Source organism: Leopardus geoffroyi, chromosome B1 (assembly GCF_018350155.1).
Source record: "Leopardus geoffroyi isolate Oge1 chromosome B1, O.geoffroyi_Oge1_pat1.0, whole genome shotgun sequence".
NCBI classification, from domain to species: Eukaryota; Metazoa; Chordata; class Mammalia; order Carnivora; family Felidae; genus Leopardus; species Leopardus geoffroyi.
In genome coordinates this window covers 14,758,730-14,779,915 of record NC_059327.1, presented here as the reverse complement: position 1 = coordinate 14,779,915, position 21,186 = coordinate 14,758,730, and the positions used below count along the sequence as shown (strand labels likewise).

General features: G+C 47.8%; 1 protein-coding gene and 1 long non-coding RNA gene across 2 annotated transcripts in view; one reads left to right on the top strand and one right to left on the bottom strand.

Annotated features, from left to right (window-relative positions):
- Positions 1-10,663, top strand: part of ENPP6 (ectonucleotide pyrophosphatase/phosphodiesterase 6) — a 118,269-nt gene extending 107,606 nt beyond the window's left edge. The window contains exons 7-8 of the mRNA XM_045452889.1: positions 5,627-5,750; positions 10,317-10,663. Coding sequence (XP_045308845.1) covers positions 5,627-5,750; positions 10,317-10,522 — 330 coding nt within the window. The 3' untranslated portion in view covers positions 10,523-10,663. The remainder of the gene's footprint in view (positions 1-5,626; positions 5,751-10,316) is intronic.
- LOC123585091 lies at positions 5,744-10,310 on the bottom strand. The gene is made up of 3 exons (XR_006705899.1): positions 9,511-10,310; positions 6,794-7,256; positions 5,744-6,326 (listed from the first exon to the last, which is right to left on the bottom strand). It is a non-coding gene; the product is annotated as an uncharacterized LOC123585091 (long non-coding RNA).
- Positions 10,664-21,186: the final 10,523 nt, after the last annotated feature.

Sequence of the window (21,186 nt, the reverse complement as noted above, 5' to 3'; positions counted from 1 at the left end):
GAGCCAGGCTTGGGATCCAGCAGTGTAGACCGTGAAGGCTCCCAAGTTTCAAGGTAGGAGTGTCCACTGTGGCCTCCAGTGGGGGAAGACCGGACAGGAAGTCAAACAGAGCAGGAGGAGCCGACAAGGCCCTCAAATGGTCCCCTGGCCTTGGGGGAAATCTCCTGCGTCCTCAGCCTCCCCACACAGTCATTTTGGGGTGCACGGCAAGAGCTGGGGCCCAGATGCTGTCCCAGCAGCTGGTGGCCCTCCTGCCTCCTTAGGAGTATTTTTCTGTGTGGTTTCGCAACCATTTTCTGATCTGTACCGAGGGGAAGTCGGAAGGAAGAGGTGAGAGGTGTACACGCTAACGTATTCCGAAAATGCAACGATAAAACACGAGTAAATGCCTTGAGGTTTTGCCAAAGCAAGTGCCTCGGCCATGTGCAAACAGAAGCTAATGATACAGATTGTCCAGGCTGCTCCTTGCTTCTTCTTGTCCTTCTATCCCTCCTTCTACCTTCACCCTCATTCCCAACCCTACCCCCGTTTCTGATTGTGCTCCCTGTACCTCCCAGCTCAGCACCATAAAGGACTGAACTCGCCATGAAATGGCAAATTCAGAGATGCCTCCGGGCGTGTGTTGAACAAATTTCATTAACTGGTTTGCTGATTTGGGAGTAAACAGTGCACATTACGTTTTTTTTTTTTTTCTTTTTCTTTTTTAATTCTAAGGATGATTGAGACAAAGATGTAGTCTAGAGACTATAACTCTTATCTCATAAACACTCCCCTGGCTTCCCGAATTCAAGCAAGCTGATGACAGGCATTTTCACGGTGAGCCGGCAGCAGAGTGCAGGCGCCCAAATAAAAGAATACAAGTCTGCAAACATAATAACCATTTCTCCCCTGTTTCCCCATGTGGGGCTACTTCTGGTTCCTTCCTGTTAGAAATGATTAACTAGCTTAATGGCTCATCAGAGAGGGTCCCCTCCCTGCTACCTACCCACGTATAGAGGAGGGGTCCCGTAAAGCTCTGGAATGTTCTGAACAAATCACACATAGTGAAGATTTTATTTAAATTTCCAAGATAGCGTTCACTGTAGAACGGCCAGCATATCTCGGTTTGCCGAGGACCATCCTGGTTTTAAAACTGAAAGTCTTGGGGTGTCTGGGTGGCTCCGTCGGTGAAGCATCAGACTCTTGGTTTTGGCTCAGGTCACGATCTCACGGTTCACGGGTTCGAATGCCCTGTCTGGCTCCGTGCGGACAGTGGAGAGCCTACTTGGGATTCTCTCTCCCTTGTTCTCTGCCCCTCCCCTGCTTGCACGCTCTCTCTCTCTCTCCAGATAAATACATTAAAAAGTAAATAAGTAAAATGAAAGTCTGCCAGCCGTCGTGCTGGGCGAACCGCAGTGACTGGCACAAGCTGTCAGCGCTGAGAGCAGAGAACTCCGGGTCCTCTCTCCTCCTCGCTCCTGCCAACTCTTCTCCCACGGCTGCTTCCCTCTCCTGCTCCTCCCGTCGGAGGCTGTCCAGCTTTCCCAGCCGGCGGCCATGGCCTTCCCCGCTCCCGGAGCTCCCGGGGCAGGGGGGGGGGGGCGTGTGGCCGTGCTCCCGTGGGAACCCCGGGCCCACACTGTCAGAGCCACCCGCGGCCGTCACCGAGGCTCCTCCGCTACACGCACCCCGCGCCCCCACGGACAGGAGTCCCACAGCGGGCTCCTCCTGCCTCCGCTCAGGCCAAAGGCGCCCCGGGGCCGGATCCGCCTCACCGCCTGTCCCTGTAGGTGCAGGCATCGGGACAGAAGCCCGGGACAGAAGCCGTAACCCTTCTCCTTTCCTCACCGAAGACGAGCTCCTTCAGGTGAAGGAAGGCGTTTCACCCAAAAGCCTAGCAGGGTGGCCGGAGCTCCGCACCCATCCGTCGAATTGCAGGACGGAACCATCAGCCTCTTAAGTCACTGCCTTCTCCCACGTGCATGGGGACAGGGACGTGCCCACCCTTCCCTGTGGCTCCCCTTGCCAACAGTACCCTGTTCCTCCGTGGCCTTCGTAGAGCGGATTCCCTCCCTCACCTGTTCATTAGGGAGAACTACCCTGTCCGGGCGGGTGCCTTATTTGGGCCCTCCCGCCACCCGCTGCCACGGGACCGGTGTTCCCCGTGGCCCTGGGAATCGGCTGCCCACCCTGCCCTGGGCCCAGCTCCCTTAGTGACCCAAACTTAGCAGTGCTCTCCTCCTCCTTCCACACGGACACACACACACACACACACACACACACACACACCACTCCTCTACCCCTGTCTCAGCTTTGACCAGGTCTGGAGGGCCTGGGCACCTCCCCAGGACGTCACTAGGTGGTACTATGTGGCAGTCCCTGGGCCTGGTAGAGTCAGGATGAGGTCAGCTCTCCTCAAGCAGGACCTTGAGGACGTGCAGCCTGGGGGTTTCTGCTCTGGAGGCACAGAGGCCCGTGACACGCATTTGTCAGCGTGACCTCATATGTATGCCTCTAGGATGAGGAAGTGGAACAGAGACAGGGAAGGGAAGGGAGAAGATCATCCACATGCCATTTTGAAGTCAAGGCCGCGTACGTAACGTAATCCGTCCCGTCACTTAGGGGACATGGTCAGCTTCTCTCATAAGCTGCCAGTTTGTTCTTACTGTTTCAAATCGGTAAGAAGAGGTGTTTCACTGGACAACTTTGCCACTTTAATAAAAAAGAACGCACTCAACCTGTGATCAGACGGAGCCCCGGTGACCTTCAGGCCAAGGCTTTCGCGGCTGTATGTTTGTACTTGTGCAATTTGGACTGGAATGTTCTGAAATCAGGTAATGGGTCTGCATCTCCCTTTCATCGGTTCCTTGGTCATGGGGCACACATGTCCTGTGGGGGTCATCAACTGTGACGTCCTTAGTAACAAAATGTGCTACCTGGGGCTGCAGGACTCACTGCCTGGTAGCCTGATGGGGAAGCGACACCTCACATCAGCTGATGGAGCTACGCTGGATGTGCTTCGGTCATCGCCGCAGACCAAGAGCAAACACAGCACAACAGGTTAGAAGTGCAGTAAGTTAATAAAAACATTCCCATGGAAAAATACAAGCTACAGCTGGAGAAGGAGGCGGAGGGATGATGGAAATTCAGGAAACGGAGAGTCAGTGATCTAGTGTGATTTGGAAAGCGGTCATGCCAGGGAGCGATTTATGGGGTGAGACTGGATGTGTGCGCAGGGCGATATGACAGCTAAATAGGCAGAGGGGACTTCGGGGCTCGCAGCCATCACTGTCCGGCTGCACAGGACCAGAGCGCCTCGCCCCGCAGCCAGCGACATCTGGCGACCATCCTGCGGCTACTTACTGAGCATCTATTATGTGTCAGGCATGTAGCACAGTCATGACCTCCTCCCAGAACTCTGTGAGGCAGGTATTATCATCCAGCAGGGAGCCTGAAGCTGAGAAAAGTAGCTCGCCCAGGGTCACAGAGGCAGAACGTTGGCAAACTGTAATCCCCTTTTAAAACCTCTTTTCTATACTTTGGCCACTACTCGGTGAAGAGGCAAGGGACAGGGCCACCTCCTTGTCAGTGCCGGCAGGAGCACCGCCGTGGTCTCTGGCTGTGGGGTGGTGGGAGAGGCATAAGGACCAGGAGACAGATGACCTGGGTTTGATCCCAGCCCTGCCTCTCAACAGCTGTGTGATTTTAAGAGTGATCCTTACCCTCTCTGTGCCTTAGTTCCTTCAACTCTACGATGGGGAAAATGACATCATCCAACACCGGGATGTGGTGACGACGAAGTGAATGTCAGTGTAACCTCCTGATTAAGTAAATAGATGGTACTGTTACAGGTCTTTAATTTTTTTTTAATGTTTATTTCTGGGAGAGAGTGCGGAGCAGGGGAGGGGCAGAGAGAGAGGGAGACACAGAATCTGGAGCAGGCTCCAGGCTCCGAGCTGTCAGCACAGAGCCTGATGCGGGGCTCAAGCCCACAAACCTCAAGATCACGACCTGAAGTCAGATGCTCAACCAACTGAGCCACGCAGGCGCCCCCAAGATGGTACTATCACAAGTCTGACGCACCAATCTATAAATTGCTGGTACTGTTGGGTCCAACCGTCCTTCATGACCAGTCGGTCTACTTCCTGCATTTGCAGTGTCTGTGGTATCGAACCCTATTCCACAGAAGGTGACTGGAATATCAGGAAAGAATGTTTAGTCTGCAGTGGAGGGCTAGGGTTCTGTCCCGCTGGCCGCAGCCTCCTCAGGCCCCACGGAACCTTCTTTAAGCCGTTGTCTCAGAAGTAAGCGTCTGTGGTCCAAGAAAACTTGAGTTCTGAAGGGAAGAAGGGTGACAGAGAAGTGATGGCTCTGGAGCCCATCCCAGATGAAGACTGTTGGAGGAAACGTAAGAGCCCTGGCTAAGAGGAACAGAAGTGTCATCTTCAAGTGTTTGAGGGGAGGGGATGAATTTATCCCAAGTTGCTCCCAAGGGTGGAGCTAGAAAAACAGAAAGATGGGGGTGGTGTGTGGGGTGGAAAGGCCTCTGGGTTTTGTCAGGTTTGCTAGAGAAATGAGGTGATTAGATTAGACTCTGTATTTTCCCGCAATTCTCTGACAGCAGTCGGGTGTCCTGCAATTCAGCCCAGTCCTGACACTGACCGTCTGGAGTTGGAGCGGCCCCCTGCACCAGGGGGCTCAGTCCCACCGGGCCGCCCCCTCTTCGCACCCCACACGCGCCCCCGGGGTCCTGGGTCCCCGGGCCACCCATACTTATGTGCGATTGGCAGGTTCTCACAGCCCTTTTCAGGTTTGATAATTGAGTGGAATGAATCACAGAGCTCAGAAATGTGCTCTGTTTATGATTAGTTTCAGTACAGAGGATACAACTCAGGAACAGCCAATCGGAAGAGAGGCATGGGGCCGAGTCTGGGGGGGGGGTGAGGCATAAGGCCTCCATGCTCTCTTTGGGGTCACTGCCCTCCCAGCACATCAATTTGTTCAATTACCCAGAAGCCCCCTAGGCCACAGCCCTCCGGGGTTTTTACACAGGTTTCTCGGCACAGGCACGAGTGACCATCGTTGGCCACGAGCCTGAATGCAGCCTTAGCGCACAGGGGACGGGCTGAAATTTTTAACCCCCCCATCACGTGGTTGGTTCCTCCAGTGACCTCCTGAAGCTGCCCAGCCCCCCACCGCAGTGAGCCATCCCATTACCATGTACTCGGCTATGGGAGAAAGGGGCTCATTATGAATTCTTGTCACTCGGGACACGCCCAGGGTTTTGGGAGCTCTGGGTCAGGAACATGGGACCAAAGCCAAATATACCTTTTACTATACCACAGATACACTTTAACATCCCTTCCGTCTCTAACATGATATATTTAGTGGCTCTAAAACTGATCACAATGTACAGTTCAGCTCCGTGTAAGAAAATACTTTTATAACTAGAGCTCTCTGGCAATTTACCGGCGTGCCTCCAATGGTCTGAGCTACCTGAAGAAGGAAGTGATCCAGCTGAGGCTGGATGACCCCAGTGGAGAATGTTGAGAAGGAAATCCCCACACGGGGTGGTAGTCTGGGCCAGATGCTCACTCATCATGATGGTTGGGACAAAGGGTAATGTAACTGCTTTGCTTGGTTTCAGAATCGAGAGTCACTTCCATTTTGGATGAACAGCACTGGCAGGAGAGAAGGCTGGCAGCGTGGGTGGCATGGCTATGACAATGAACTCATGGACATGAGGGGCATCTTCCTGGCCTTTGGACCCGGTAGGCAAGAGCTGACCAAATTCTTTTAGTCCTCCGTTCCCAAGGAAGTGTCTCCAGTAGGGGCTGATAGAACAGTAAAGGCTGAAGCGATTTCTTTATGGACCCTCTTTATGAGCAAAGCTGAGCAAACCCAGCTGGTCTCCATGAAACATCTTTTGCTGGCTTGCTTTCAAATGCTTCTTAGGTTTGGCAAATGTGGCCAAATACTTTTCCTTGTAAATTTTAAATCTTGAGTGCAGTGAAGAAAATGTATTCCACATGTTTGTGATTCGTTTTTTACTTAATTCATCAAAACGTTATTTCACAGTTATCTGATGTCCAGGAAAGCTTATCAGACACCAGGTTGCTGACAGCTGTGAGTCTCAGAGTTGATGTGATCACTTCACAGGGTCTGAGCCTTCCAGGGTTCCTCCCTGTCTAGAGCACCCACCCCTGTGGGGGTCATTCGGTTTAGGGCCCAACCAGAAGCTGGGATGTGCTCAAGGCCAGGCTAGGAAATGACCTTGAGACTGACTTTGAGAATGAGCCAGAATGACTTTCTCTTCCTTGATGTCTCTTCCTTGACCAGATAAATTCCTAGGGATGGAAGAGAGGGGAGATGGAGAGGGTCTATTTGGTCATTTGCTTTAACTGACAGAGGACTGTAAATTCACATTTGGGGAAAGTTTATCACACATTCTGGAGATCATACTATGACCCAAACATCCCCTTCTTTCTTAAAAACAAAACAAAACAAAACAAAACAAAAAGCGGAGGGAGAGAAGCATTCTACAGCCATCAGCCATCAGTTGACTGGCTTATAAGCTAGTCTTTCTTACTACTGTCCACTTTCCTTATTAAATATAATAAACCTACCCTGGTATCGTATTCCAAATGCTGTTTTCTAGATATAGATCAGAATGTTTCAGCCCATGAAAGTCCACACTTCCCTTTCAAATTATAGGTTAGAGGTGTTGCCTAGAAGGTCTGCTCTTCTTCTTGTAGCAAGACGAAGATGTATGTCAACCCAACTCATTTCATCTGCCTTGGGCCACTCTACTTACCACAAAAGAGAACGATGAGACATCAGTTTCTGCATCCGCCACAGGAGACCCTGGCCTCCTGAGCTTAGGGAACACATCAGTCCAGATCCTTTCCCACATGTGACCCAAGTTCCCACATCCTGAAGCATCAGAACCAGGAGCAGCAAACATTCATAGAGGGCCAACCAGGTTCACAACATTGGCCTAAAAGAGTTCAGAACATGCCCACGCAGGTTGCCATCAACCAGTGGTAGCTGGTGGGTGTTCTGGTCGGCCAAGCCTCACGTCAGATGTAACCTCTTATACTAAATTCAACATTAATTCTCTAAAAAGCTTGAAAACATAGCAAATGAGGGATGGAGCCTTAAGGACTTGGTTGAGGTCAACTGTTAGATTAGGTTGGAGACATTCCAGGGTCATGGCCTTTATACGGGAGAACATTAAACATCAGGGCTTTCATTCAAAAGCATCTCCTCCTTCTTCCCTAGAAGACAGAAATAAGATCGGGAATGCAAAAGCAGTTGTCAGTTGAAGGAGTGTTTATAAGCAAGGGTCTCAGGCATATTTTAAAGCAGAAGCAAATCTAGCCTCAAACCAAAATTTTAAAACAAAGTACTCAAAGCTGCATTAGCTTAAAGTTAAATTCAGTGGGGAGAGTTTGTCCATCAACAAAGGCCTCCATCATATGCTCCTTTAAAACTAAAAGCCTAAGTCTTTTATAGACAGATAGATGACCCTGATGAAAATGGACTGGGCCAATTGCAAAAATGTTTCCAGGCAGATACAGCCTTGAGAGCCGCCCGCAAACCATCACGTTTCTGGCTCCAATTCTCATGAAAGATTGAACAGCTTTACACACTGTTTACTCAGAAGAAAATTTAAGAGTGAGGCCTTTAATAGCTATCTAGCTGCACATTGAGATAGAGGTACATCCCTCCTGATTAATTGTATGCGCTTCTCGCTTAGGGAGGAAGCTGGGCATCATTGCGGCTGCCCAGATTCAGCTTTAGAAGTCAGGAAGTCTGGTCCAGCAAAAAGAAAAGGAAATAATTCTGGAAGATAGCCTCTCTCTGGTTAATCCCAGTTTTCTAATTTGAACAACCTAATCTTGCCCCGGAGAGCTCCACATTTCAAGATAAGACAGCAGGAGTGTGATTCAGTGAGCTGCCCGTGAGCTAGCAAGCCTCACCCGGAAAGCAGCCCCAAGGTGGCCAGGCGTGGCGTGGGCCTGCAGAACCTGCTGTCTTCAGGAGAAACAGTTTTAGTATCAACAAAATTTAAATTCTTGGGACTACCTTGGATTCCCAATCCAGGTTCAAAGTGCCACCTTGAGTTAGTGGAGCTTGGCCCCCACGTCCTCCCCAGCTGGATCTGGTTTTGCTATTTCGGAATTTTCTAGAAGCTCTCATGCTAGCCTAGATCATCTCTTCATCGGGTCCAAAGTCCCAGCACTGCAGAATAGGAAGCCATGAACCAGATGGAATGGAAAAGAAAACCCAATACTCCTTCCTGCTTATGTGCATAGGATTTAGTTTTGTACTTTTGATGTAAAAGGGTAATCTTTTCTAATATTTCTTTGTCAGTAGAGCTTGATCTTAGTTTTTCCTGCCACGTGTTAAAGATGCGGATGCTTGGAAAGGGAAGGCTAGGGAAAGATAAGTTGGGTCTACTGATGTCTGCCACCCACACACGTGGAAAGGATACGGGTACCATGCGGTGGGGCAGTGTGGCCATCACATCCAGGCCCCTGGCAAGCTGGAAGGAGGGAGGGGAGTTGTTTCCACATCACTGGGACAACCTTTCCATTGATTTCTCATACTTCAGCTGATTCTTCTCTGGGGACGTCTGACCAGACACCTACCTGTAATTGCCTTGATACTAAGAAGGGCTGGGATTCAGGGGCAGTCCTGATCCTGCCCTCCAGGGAGGCTCTGGATTTTAACTAGTTTTTACCATGAGGTGATGCTACCTTATCCCTTATCCTTTCTGCCTCAAGAGTAAAGTGAACTCTCCAAGTAATGTACTGGGTGCATATTTTCAATCCATAGCTTGCCCGTGCCGGGTGTTTACTCTACATGTTTACCAATAGTAACGACTACCATTTATTGAGCATACAGAACGTTCCTGGAACAATGGTTTACATACCATTTCCACACCCATTTCCAGAGCTTCTCCAGCTAGTAAGTGGCTGTGGGCTGATTGTAGAGCCTATTAACCTTATATACCGAAGTCAACATTAATTCTCCCAAGTGAGCAAAAGCCATCACCGGGGAAGTTGCCCTGGCTCTAGCATACTCTGTGGCAGAGTTTTCTGAATAGAACTTCTTTCTGTATCTGTAATTTCAGGGTTAACGTAAGAGCAGGATTTGCTGTTGGCACTTCTGGACTATGTTGCCATTGGTGTTTGTTCGCTTTTTAAATACAGTATGTGGGATCATTTTAGCACAGCAATTATAAAGGATTATTTTCTAAGGTAGGAAACTTGGCTTCACAGCCCCCGTACGACCCATTTCTTTTCCAAGTCTTGCGTGGTTTAAAAGCTCATGCAGAGAGGCCTTTACTGATGGATGAAATCTCCTTCTTGAATTCAACCTCAGTGTAGCTCTGGTTTGGGGCCCGAAAGGGAAACTGCTCTGTACATTACTGAACGCATACGCTCACTCTTTGAACATTCAGCATCCTGTTTGCCTCCTGTGGAGGAGAAGGTGCACTCTCCACTGAAATCCCTCTGTACATACCATGCTGCGAAGGGCCAGCCCTACCCTTCACATTCCCGTGTCCCTGCTGGAGTTTGGTGCCGCCTCTGGGTGGAAGCACAATACTCTTCTCCATTAGTGCTCTGGGAGGCTTCGCGTGGGTCCCGAACCCCAATACCAGTTTGCTTGCTTTCCACTCAGCTAGGGTGTTTTATCTGCCGGGGAAAGGCTCCCACGGAATGTTGAGTCGATCTTCCGAGCTTTTTAAGAAACCGTTGCTTCTGAGTTAGCTAGCGCAGAGGAAACCGTACAGTTTCACATTCCATTAAGCCCTGGGACCTCAGTGGGGCAGGAAAATGAGAAACAAAAATTCTTGAGTGGCAATGGGGCCTCCTGTCCAACCAGTCCCTGCTAGATAGATGTTCTGGAAGATAAGCATACCGTGTAATTGGGTTTGGGGAGCTCAGCAAGACAGTCAACCTTCTGCGACCACACCTGCTCTCCAGTGCTCTGCAGAAATGAGCAACAAAAATGGAGATGCCCCGCTGCCCCCTCCAGGATGGCTCTTGTCAGAAAGGCACCACAGTTATGCACAAGGACAGTCTGCTGACTTGTCTTTTAAAGAAACTCATCTCCATGAGCCATAGGAAGCGACATCCTCTTGTCAGCTCTACCCCTTCCACATCTCCTTCCAAGGTCACAGTGACTTGGCCACGCCCCATTGGCAGAGCTGATTTCCGGTCCCAAAGCTGCCTGGAGCCTGAGTGTCATTCCTCCGTATTGTGACTCAGCCCCTTTCTGCCCAGGGAGTGGCTGTGACAACTTGTTTGCTTGCCTTTCCCTTTCAGATTTCAAATCCAACTTCAGAGCCGCTCCAATCAGGTCCGTGGATGTCTACAACATCATGTGCAACGTGGCAGGCATTGCTCCCCTGCCCAACAATGGGTCCTGGTCCAGGGTGATGTGCATGCTGAAGGGAGAGGCTGACTCAGCTCCGTCTGTCCGGCCGAGCAGCTGTGTTCTGGTCTTGATTCTACTCCGACTGTTTGCATAGACGCTGCTATCGTTGTCCCCAAACACTCAGCCAAGTATGCTCCACGGTGCAATGGTTTTCATTTTCTATTTGAGTAACAGCTTCATTAACACAATCGAGGCCACAAAAATTGTAAATATACTGCTCTTGGATGATTCCATATATAAAAGTCCCTACTTCTTTAAAAAAATTTTTTTTCTTTAATGTTAATTTTTGAGAGAGAGTGTGTGACCAGGGGAGGGGCAGAGAGAGGGAGACACAGAATCCGAAGCAGGTTTTGGCTGTCAGCACAGAGCCCGACACGGGGCTGGAACGCACGAACCTCGAGATACGACCTGAGCCGAAACCAAGAATTGGACGCTTAACTGAGCCACCTAGGTGCCCCAAAAGTCCCTACTTCCTTAAAAAAAAAACCCACCAAAAACCCCAAACTTTATTTCTTCTGGAGATAAGGAAAACCCCAGCTTTTCACTGGCTCAACGGTCTGTCCCTTTCTGCATTGTTCTCATGCAGCTACTCGGATGAAGTGAGCAGGAGCCTGCCCCCGCGGCAGACAGTGGATATTGCATGGAGTCTTGGACCTTCCTGTGTCCTGCCTTGCACAAAGCAGGGCCTTGTCTGTGTCGTGTCCACACCCAGGAGCCACCCTTGGGGTCTATGGCCACAACCCTGTACTGCTTCTTCCATCCCAGAAAAAGGAAATCCCCATAAAATCAATAGCTGTCTTCTGTTTGTGACTCTTTTTCATTCTATGCCAAGTCCCGGGGAGGGCAGATCTTAGCTTGGATCGCCAATCAAAATTACTAAGGATTGAAGAACTCCTAGAACAAGGTGGAAGATGTGGGTGCCCTCCCAAGGTCTTGAGTGCACAAAAACGTCTCCCTCGCCTTGAGGAGGAAAGCCTGCTGTAGCCCTGGGCTTCTGTGAGATTTCTCCCTGTCTGTCACAACATGGAGCCTTGCACGTGGCAGGCCCTGCATGTGTGGGTGGCCTGATGGATCACCTGCCATGCTCTGGATCCCCAGAGTGTTGGCTGTAGCAGTACCTGACCTATCATCACAGTCTGATACAGTCATTACGCATCTTGCTGAGGACATGTGGACATGTTTGCAGAAATCTCAGTTCACTGCTTGGAATGGTAGCACATTAAGCGTAAGTTCTATGCACCAGTAGTTCTGGAGCAAGTCTGGTTGAGCACCAGCAAAGTGGACCCTGAGTGACCCAGAATCCTGAGGAAAATCCCAAGCTGGGGTAGGGACCCAAGCTGGGACCAAATCCCAGTCACTAACCAATTAGCCATTTAATTAGGAAACAGTTTGGTCCAAGTGCCACCTCAGGGACCTACGTTCTTCGGAAACTCCCTAAGAAGAGCCACTGGGCCGGAGTTGAAATGTTCTTAGTCTTCTAGATTTGCTGTAGGAAATCTTGTGAGACAAAGGATCAATGCGCTTTCAAATGACTGGAGTCACATGCACATATGATTGCATTAACAGTGAGTTGGGGCACATTTACAAAAGAGACTTCTGTCCGGGAGAGACAGCACATCGAGTCTCAGGATGATGAAGCCCTTATATGTATATAGTGTTTGCCTTGAGAAGTGAGTGTCAACACTGTGATTCGAGAAGGCTGGCGGCATCTCTGTGCCTGGAATCACCAGAGCAAAAGATCACTACTTACCATCACAAAAGATGTCTGAGGATTGACGTAATGCGTTTTAAAAGTGCCAGCAAGCCATCGAATCAATTAGAAAGAAGGCAAATCGGCCTTTGTTATATGGCTGAAAGTAAATTGGTGCTTTCAGAACATTGGCAGTGGCTGTTGAAACAGGCATCCGTTGTCCAAAAGTTTCCTTTCTCCTGAAAGGATGGCGATCTAATGAACTGAGTGACGCCCACCTTCCTGAAGGAGGGATCCCTAGAAGATAGATATCCCGAGAAGACTAAGTTAAAAGTGAGTCATCAAAATCAAGAGAGTGAAAAGATGTACACAGTCTTAACACTTGTCTTTCCTGCTCTACCATTATTCCCCTCACTTATCCTTAAATTCTTCAAGTTGCAGAATAAAACTTCAGTTATTTGCCTGACAAAGTGTATGTAGTTAATAAATAGTCTTGAATAGATGAATGAGAGTAAGATACTTTTGGAGTCGTGAGTGTTGGTGAATAATAAAGAAATTTCACTAAATGGAGAAAAAAACTTTTCCCCAAAATAATGCATATGTTTTAGTGGCTTAATTATCTGGCTACAATTTTTTCCCTTTGATTTTTCTTTTAAAGTTACATTATTTTCCCCAGGAAAATTCTTTCTCGAAATGTGTTTTGTTCCATCGGAGTAAAATCTGAGTACATATAGACACTTTTCTCCTGGATTATGTTGCTACTTCACTGCTCATTCCAGGGGGAAGATAAGTGGATGGACATGAAAATACCGAAGGTAAATGAAAGGAAGGGTCCTTACGTTAAAGAGGAGATGAATGGCTACTTTCCCCGCCCAATTTCTAATCTCCAGAACCCAATTCAATTAAGTTCTGAAGAACTAAGCATAAATTAGAACAGGCTCAGGGAATTCTTTCTAGCCGCGAAGAGTCCTGATCATAGAGCCCCAACTCTTTCTACTTTTAAAGAGAATTTGGTAATCCACATGGCATCATGGCCATTTACAAACTTACCGGGGTTGTAAGCATCATCTGGCCTACTTCCAGAGATGCAGGTTCAGGGGATCCGGGTGGGGCCTCAGCACTTAAAGGTCACACTGACCTAAGGTCTGGATCGACTTATGGAGAGCTGGGTTCTGTTTTGACCTCGGTAGACCCGAGACTCCTGACAGCAATTTCAGAATCCGCCAGTTTCTCCAGAGGCCATCGGACTGGCATCGGCTACCGGTCCCAGCTGGGTCAAGCTTCCAGCTGTCTCTAAACCACAGCAATTCTGCAAGTCCCTGGGGAGAAAGGCACCCCAGGGGGCAAACTTGGCTTCTCCACACCCCATTCCGGTGACTCTGAGATTCCCAAGACTGCTGTCAAACAAACTCACTGTTCAAGACATGTGGCAATTTCACGAATTTTCTAAGAAAGTTTTTGCATTTCTGTAAGTGTCAAGAGATGTCCAAATGTGACTGTGTGTTTAATCTTTTTAAGCAATTTGTGATAGACCAAAGTCAGCTCTTGTAAACTACTTGCTAGAAAGGAGGGAGTTGTAGCCTTGGCAGACTGGTTATTATAAAACATGGGAAACTTGGTCTCAGGTGCATGCTATGAAAAATACACTCATGTGCGTGTTGCTTTGAAATCCTAAAATAGCACCTAGTACAGTTCTCAAATGTTTAATAAATGTTCCATAAATATGTTTTGAATGAAAAAAAGAATAAATCTCATTAAAGAGACTTGCTTACACCTCAGATATTCTTTGTAGTTCCACAAATTAAAAGAATGTTTCATTTTTGGTTTTCTATCATTTCTTATCACCCAATTGAAAATATAATTATACTTCATTCCATGGATTAAACATATTCCATCTCAGGTGTATGAATTTGGTGATGGACAGAAGGAAGGAAGGAAGGAAGGAAGGAATGATGGGAGGAAAGGAGGGAGAGGAAGGAAGCAGGGAGATTAGATTTTGAATATATCAAACATATTTACTTTTAGAATAATAGCTTTATCAAGATTTAATTTATATACCATACAATCTATCCACTTAAAGTGTACAATTCAATGGCTTTAGTCACAGTTGTGCAACCATCACCCCAATCAATTTGAGGACATTTTTATAACCCCAAAAGAACTCCATATTCACAAGTGCACCAGCGGTCAGTCCCCATTTCCTGCCCTCACCCTGCCTCAGGCAACCGCTGAATTACATTCTGTCTCAGCCGATTTGCCTATTCCAGATAATTCATTAAAATGGAATAGCAATATGTTGTCTTTTGCGGCTGGCTTCTTTCACTCAACAAAGTGTTTTCAGCATTCTAGCATGAAGCAGTCCTTCATTCTTTTTATTTCCAGATAATACTCCATTGTATGGAGTGGCTGCATTTTATCCATTTAGTTGATGGACATTTGTTTTTTCTCGCTTTTGGGATAGTACGAATATGGGTGCTCTGAACATTCGTGTACGAGTTATTGTGGACCTTGCATTTATTTGGGGAAGATACCTGGAGTAGAATTGCAGGGCCATATGGTAACCTTACATTAAACTTTTGAGGAATTACCAGACCATTTTCCAAGTTGGCTGTGCCATTTTGCATCCCCACCAGCAGTGTGTGAGGGTTTCTCCACACCCTCACCAACACCTGTGATCATGTCTTTTTTTCATTATAGCCATCCTAGCACACATGAGATCTCATTGTGGTTTTGATTTGCATTCTCTAATGATGAATAATGTTGGGAATCTTTTCATGCTTCCATTGCCCATTTACCTATCCTCATGAGTGTTTGTTCAAATCCTTTGCCCCCTTTTTTGACTGGATTTTTGCCTTTTATTATGAAGTTGTGAGAATTTTTTATATATTCTGGATGCAATCCCTTATCCGATATATGTTTGGCAAAAACTGGTTTTTTTTTTTTCCCGTCCCCTGGGTGTCCTTTTCAGTTTTTGATAGTATCCTTTGTGGTACAAGTTTTTCATTTTGACAAAAGTCTGATTAATTTTTTTCTTTCTGTCAGTCGTGCTTTTGTGTCGTTAGAAGGCTTTGCCTAACTCAAGATTATGAAGATTTACTCCTCTAATATATCCCAAGAGTGTTACAGTTTTAACTTACACTTAGGTTCTATGACCCACTTTGGGTTAATTTTTTGTGTATGATGTGAGGAAGTGATGCTACCACATTCTTTTGCCTGTGGATTTCCAGTTGTCCCCGAATTGTTTGTTGCAAAGCATACTGACTTTTCAGAGAAATGTGAAAATGATTCTGTTGGACATAAACACCTCAAACAATAACACTCCAGAAACGTGAATTTTTTTGTACTTCAGATTACACAACACCAGACGTGTAACACAGTGCTGTTTCCTCACCCTCCCCTTGACCAGGTTAGGCCCCTGCTCTATACGCTCCCTCCACACTAGCTACACGTAACCCCCCTGTGGTTCTGTCATATACTAACCAAAATTCTAATCACATAAATAAAGTTATTGTTTAATACTGTTTTTCTCACTGGAATTTCCACTGAGAAAGGTGGTGACAGTGTTTCTTATTCACCTAGCAAAATGCCTGGCACGCAATAGGTATTCGATGGATATCTGCTGAATGCACAAATGCCTTGGCATTTTATTGTGTTTTCTTCTCATTTTCATAACTGCCCCCACCACTCCTCTCCCCCCCCCCCCGCCACCCCAAATCACAAATACCTGTTAAAGTTCCTGCTTCACCATTTTAATCTCACCTCCGGTCTTCTTATCTAACCCCATTTTTTGTAATTACTTACCTTGGTTTTCCTTTAGTACTGAGAAATGTACCTCACGATTATCTTTATTTCTATTTCCTTGAATTCATACATATTCTATTCTGCATTTTTTTTGCAAGCTAAATATGGGAACAATTACATTTTTCTCTGTCTCATTATAGTTTTCTTAGAAGCAGAGAGCTTCCCTCTCTTCCTCCTGTCCTTTGGAATGTAAGGATTTGAGGGGACCCTAATCATTGGCATCCCTGCCTTCTAATTAATTTTGTATCTAATTGAAGTGGACCCAGGGTTTGGTAGACGGAGAGTGAAGCGTCACCCTTATTACAATAAAGCTCATAGGGGCGCCTGGCTGGCCCAGTCGGCAGAGAATACAACTCTTGATCTCGGGGTGGGGAGTTCAGGCCCCACGCTGGCCATAGAGTTCACTTAAAAAACAAAAGCCCACAGCCCCCACAATGAAGCTGATGGTTATGGACAACGTGGCTTATGACGCCACACCTCCGAGTCACACACATGGGCCCACCGACGCCCCGCACCCGTGAGTGCCCTGCAGCCTGCAGGAAGGGAAGCAAGTGGTGTGTCAAGTCTGAAGGCACAAAGACTGATGGACAGCAGCGCTGGGGGTAATTCCCTGAGCGCTGAATACGGTTTCCTCTCTGCGCCGTCCAGCACTCACTGGCCCACAACTAGCTCTTAGGGGGCATCCTGCGGCGGTTCCAAAGGTCACCGAAGTGATTCAGGAGGCCTCGGTGTGGCCTGACTCCTGGGGAGGCCACATGTAAATGCCTGTAACTTGGCCCTCAGCCCTCAGAAAGGAGCTCCAGGCAGCTCACTGCACTTTGCCTCCGCCTGAGCCCCCTGGCCTCGTGGCCTGGCCCGGCATCCCACTGTGTTCGGACTTGGGGCACCTCAAGCGGGGTTCACATTTTTGCCGGAAGCCCTTGTAGATAAGGTGTAGTTCTATGAAATAACATTCTCCCAGTTGTGAGTCTTAGCAACTCTTGGCAAAAGAATGATTAATTTTCATTCCTAAAAAAAAAAAACCCAAAACTTTTTAGTCCCGTAATTGCCAACGGAGTTTGTTACCCCCTTGGCAAGTTTAAAACACAAATAATTTCATCAGGGCAGAGCCCAGGCCTGGCTTATTCCCCTCTGCATATCTAGATCCTGGAACAGGGTCAGGCACATAGTAGGTTCCCAAACATTTGAAGAATGGATGCGTCTGATTTTTTTAAAAGAGCATGCCGACTATGTGGTACAATTATCTGGTGTTCCAGAGCCGCCCTGGGGACAACCTGTCGGTGTAGAAGGAGTCCCTCGAGAGAAGGTTCAAGCTGCTAGAGACAGAACAATAGCACACACCACATCCTTTGTTATGCACGAATTGCTCACTCCCTGCCAAAAAAAAAAAAAAAAAAAAAAAAAAAAAAAAAAAAAAAGATATCCAAGCCCTAATCCCTGGCACCTATGAACATGACCTTACTTGGAAATAATTTTATGAATGTGATCAAGAAAGGTGAGGTCACATTGGACTATGGTAGGTGCTACTCCAATGACTGGTGTCCTTATAGGAGAGAAATTTAGATCCAGAGACACGGGGAAGAAGGTCACGTGGCAGTGGAGGCAGAGGCCAGGGTGACGCATGTAAAAGCCATGCATCACCAAGCACTTCTGGCAACCACTAGAAGCCAGAAGAGGCAAGGAAGCAGCCTCCTCTAGAGCCTTCAGACGGAGTGTGGCCTTGCTGCCACCTTGATTTCAGATTACCAGCCTCCACAACTGTGACACTGCATTTCTGTTGTTTGAAGCTACCTAATTTATGTTAATGGGTTGCAGCAGTCACAGGAAACTAATACACCTTTCATATTGCCTTTGGGGTGAGTCTAGCTCAACTAAGATTTCTTGAGCCCCTCTTTCACACCAGTACTGTGAACATTTTGGGGACACGTAGAAGGAAAAATACTGTTACCGTCCTCATTGAACTTACACCATAGTCATTTCATTCCTTCCATTTTTGAGCAGAGTTGAATTCTCGGTTCTGTGGAACAAAATGTTTCAGTTGCTACGGGCAATGCATGGAGAGGGTCTCAGAGAAAACAGGAGTAACACCGCGAAAGCAAGCATCTGCTCTAGAGCAGCAGAGCTGGGGACAGGAAGCTCACTCGTGCTCCTGATGGAACTTCGTCCATTGCCTCCTTTGGTTGGGACCTCGCTCTTGGCCACTGGATGCCCCCTCCGATCTGCTCTTTGCCTTCTGTAAGTATCCCTCAGCAATAGCAAGGCTGATCACGTTACTGATCTGGTTACAAACCACCCTTGTGTCTTTCATTCCTATAGACTTAAATTCCAAATTCGGCTTCCAAACCACTTCTAGGGTTTGACTTCCCCCCACATCTATGTTCCATATCAGAGCTCAGCTGATCACCGTGACCGTGCCGTTCTCAACTCTCTGACATGGGCCCCATGTCCGGGACGTGCCTTCATGCTCTCTGTCTAGTGAACTTATACTTACCCTTCATGGCCTGGATTCTGTGTGAGGCCTCTCATATTCCTTTATCGCTTCTTTTATTACAAAAAGCAAGTCACACTACAGTGTAAGAATTTCTTTGCAAGTGTTCTCCGACCAGGGTGTAAGCTAAGCAGAGTGGCAGGGTTGGGTGGTCTCATTTTTTGGAGTCTTCCGACAAAGTCTGGAGCAGTGACGAAGTCAACCACAAGACAGTTGATAAGTGGTGAATGAATGAATGAATGAATGAATGAAGTGAAGAGGTTAGGACACTCTAGTCAGAAGATCTCTGAGTTCGGACAGAACTTCTCAAAGCAGGGAGGGACTGGAAAAGCCAGGTGCAGGAACGTTTTGTGGAAAGGAACAGGGTTTGACAAATGACTAGCTGTGTGACACGGGACCCGGAGGGCAGGAGTTTCTCTTTCAGCATTTCAGCAGGCCCCCTCTTTAGCCACGAGCAAGAGAAGTGGAACAGATGGGAGGAAAGAAAGAAGATAAATTAGCTCTGTCTTCACCACGTTTGATGTGACTTTTCAACAAAACTACCACACTCTTGTACTGTCATTTCCCGAAGCTTGGAGGAGACAACAGAAGGGAGTTTAGAGCCTCAGACGCCCAAGATGTAGCATATGGAGGAAGAGGAAGAATCGCAATCACCGTGTCCTCCTTCCCACGCGTTCTGAATCCTGTCCGCCTTTGCTCCTGAGAAATGGGCAGTGGGTGGCAGGGGGAGGTGGGGAAGAGCTTTCCGAGGGAGGAAGAGTGGTGTTTAGGAAATCCCCTTCCTGGGACGACCCTGTTTACACTTCTCTCTCCTGTCTTTCTGCTGCTTAGGATAAGGGCAGTCTGGCCTCAGAGTGACATCAGGGGGACAAGGAGGAGCTGAACTTCTGCCACATCCCAGAACAAGCTGGTCCCCAGAAGCCACCTCCACTTGCACAGTTGGTGACAAGGGCCAGAGGGACAGGGCTGGGGTGGGGAGGGTAGGGGAAAGGGTAGGAAAAAGGAGACAAGGAAGCCATTTTGCCTGCTCTCTCTCTTTTTTTAAATGTTTGTTTTTGAGAGAGAGAGAGAGAGAGAGAGAGAGAGAGAAAGCTTATGTGTGAGCTGGGGAGGAAGACAGAAGATCTGAATCAGGCTCCATGACAGTTGACAGCAGAGAACCTGATATGTGGCTCGAACTCATGGACGATGAGATCATGACCTGAGCTAAAGTCAGATGATTCACTGAGCCACCCAGGCGCCCCCCACTTTGCCTGCTCTTAAATCAAAGGAGCAGAAGGGAATTCTGGAAGCTTATCAGAGTTCAGACCACAGTCCACTCCAACAAAGAGGTATTTGGGGGTCAAAGCCCCAATGAGTAATAAACATTATTTCCCCGGACCATCCCTGGGGATCTGCATGAAGTTGTAGGTGGCTCATGGAGCATTTGAGCATTCCAGGGTCCAGACTGCTCTCTACATCTGAAACCCTAAAACCGGCACCAGGGTGGTGCCTGGTATTACGACACGCATTTTACACAGGCTATCTCTTGTTTATGGAGGCAACCGAAAAGCCTGGAGAGTGAGTGACTTTCCCGAGGTCACACAGCTAGGAAAGACAGATCCAGGTCAGCAGGGCTCTGGCGGAGGACGCTGGCTCGGCCTGCCCTAACCCCTCCGGTCTCCGTCAGCACTCTCTCAAGCCCCCACCCCAGAAACAGGCAAGCAGGGCAAAGCAGGGAGCCATTCTCCATCATCTCTCACGCGGTTTCTAGAGCTGCCACCCATGACCCCAGAGCCCCCAGCACACGGCCTCTATAAGCTCCTGAGGAGGAATACTATGTTTATGTAGGTGCATCGTGTTGTAAGCTTGACAAATTCAAGTTTTTAATTTGGGGCACTGGTTCTCAATCCTGGCTAACCCAGAATTAACCTGAGGAAATGATTTCAAAGTACTCGCATTCTGATGCAAATGTACGGAGGGGGCCCAGGTGCTGGTATTCTGTCAAAATCTCACCAAGTGATTCTAACGTTGAACAAGGAATGAAAAATACCCAAGAGGAAGAAAAAAAATGTGATAAAAGAAGAAAAATGTGAGTAGAAATTAGGCCCTTTTAAGAATCCTAAGGGAGCACGGATGGCTTGCATAGTTTTACTGTTAGAGTTCATCCAGATTAGGAAATTCATCGTATTCCGCCATGTTACAAAAAATACCTCTCAGCGCGCTGGCACTTCTTCAGTACTTTATAATAAAGATCAAAGTAAAAGAAAATAAAATCAGCTAGAAAATGGCTTCGGGTCTGACCCAGACCACGGCGAGGATGAGCACTGTGCCCTACAGAGGGCCAGAGTTCCTTTACAGCCTCCTACGGGTTACTTGCAACTCAACTTCATCAGAAACACCCACTGGCCACACAGGAAACCGCCCCACTGCTGGAGCCCGGACACAGCATCTGCGAGAGTAGAGACAGACAAGCAAGAGGCCTTGTTTGGGGGCCCAAATACGGCGTGCTGTGGAGGCTAGACTTTAATCTGTCTTTGGTAGAAACTGTCTCACCTGGTTTACTCGTCAGTTTGAACTAAGAAAATCAAATCTAGCGATTAAATGAACACAGACGGACTACAGTAAGGCTGGCAGGGACCAGGCATCTTAGCACTGGGAGACCCATTTAGAGTCCATAAAATGTTCTGTGCAAATACTCAGCGAAGGGATTTTGTATCTTGAAAGGTCAGACCCATTACTCTCTAGGAAAAGGCCATCTACTGGGTGCTTTCAGGCGCCAGCCCAGGGCCACATGCGT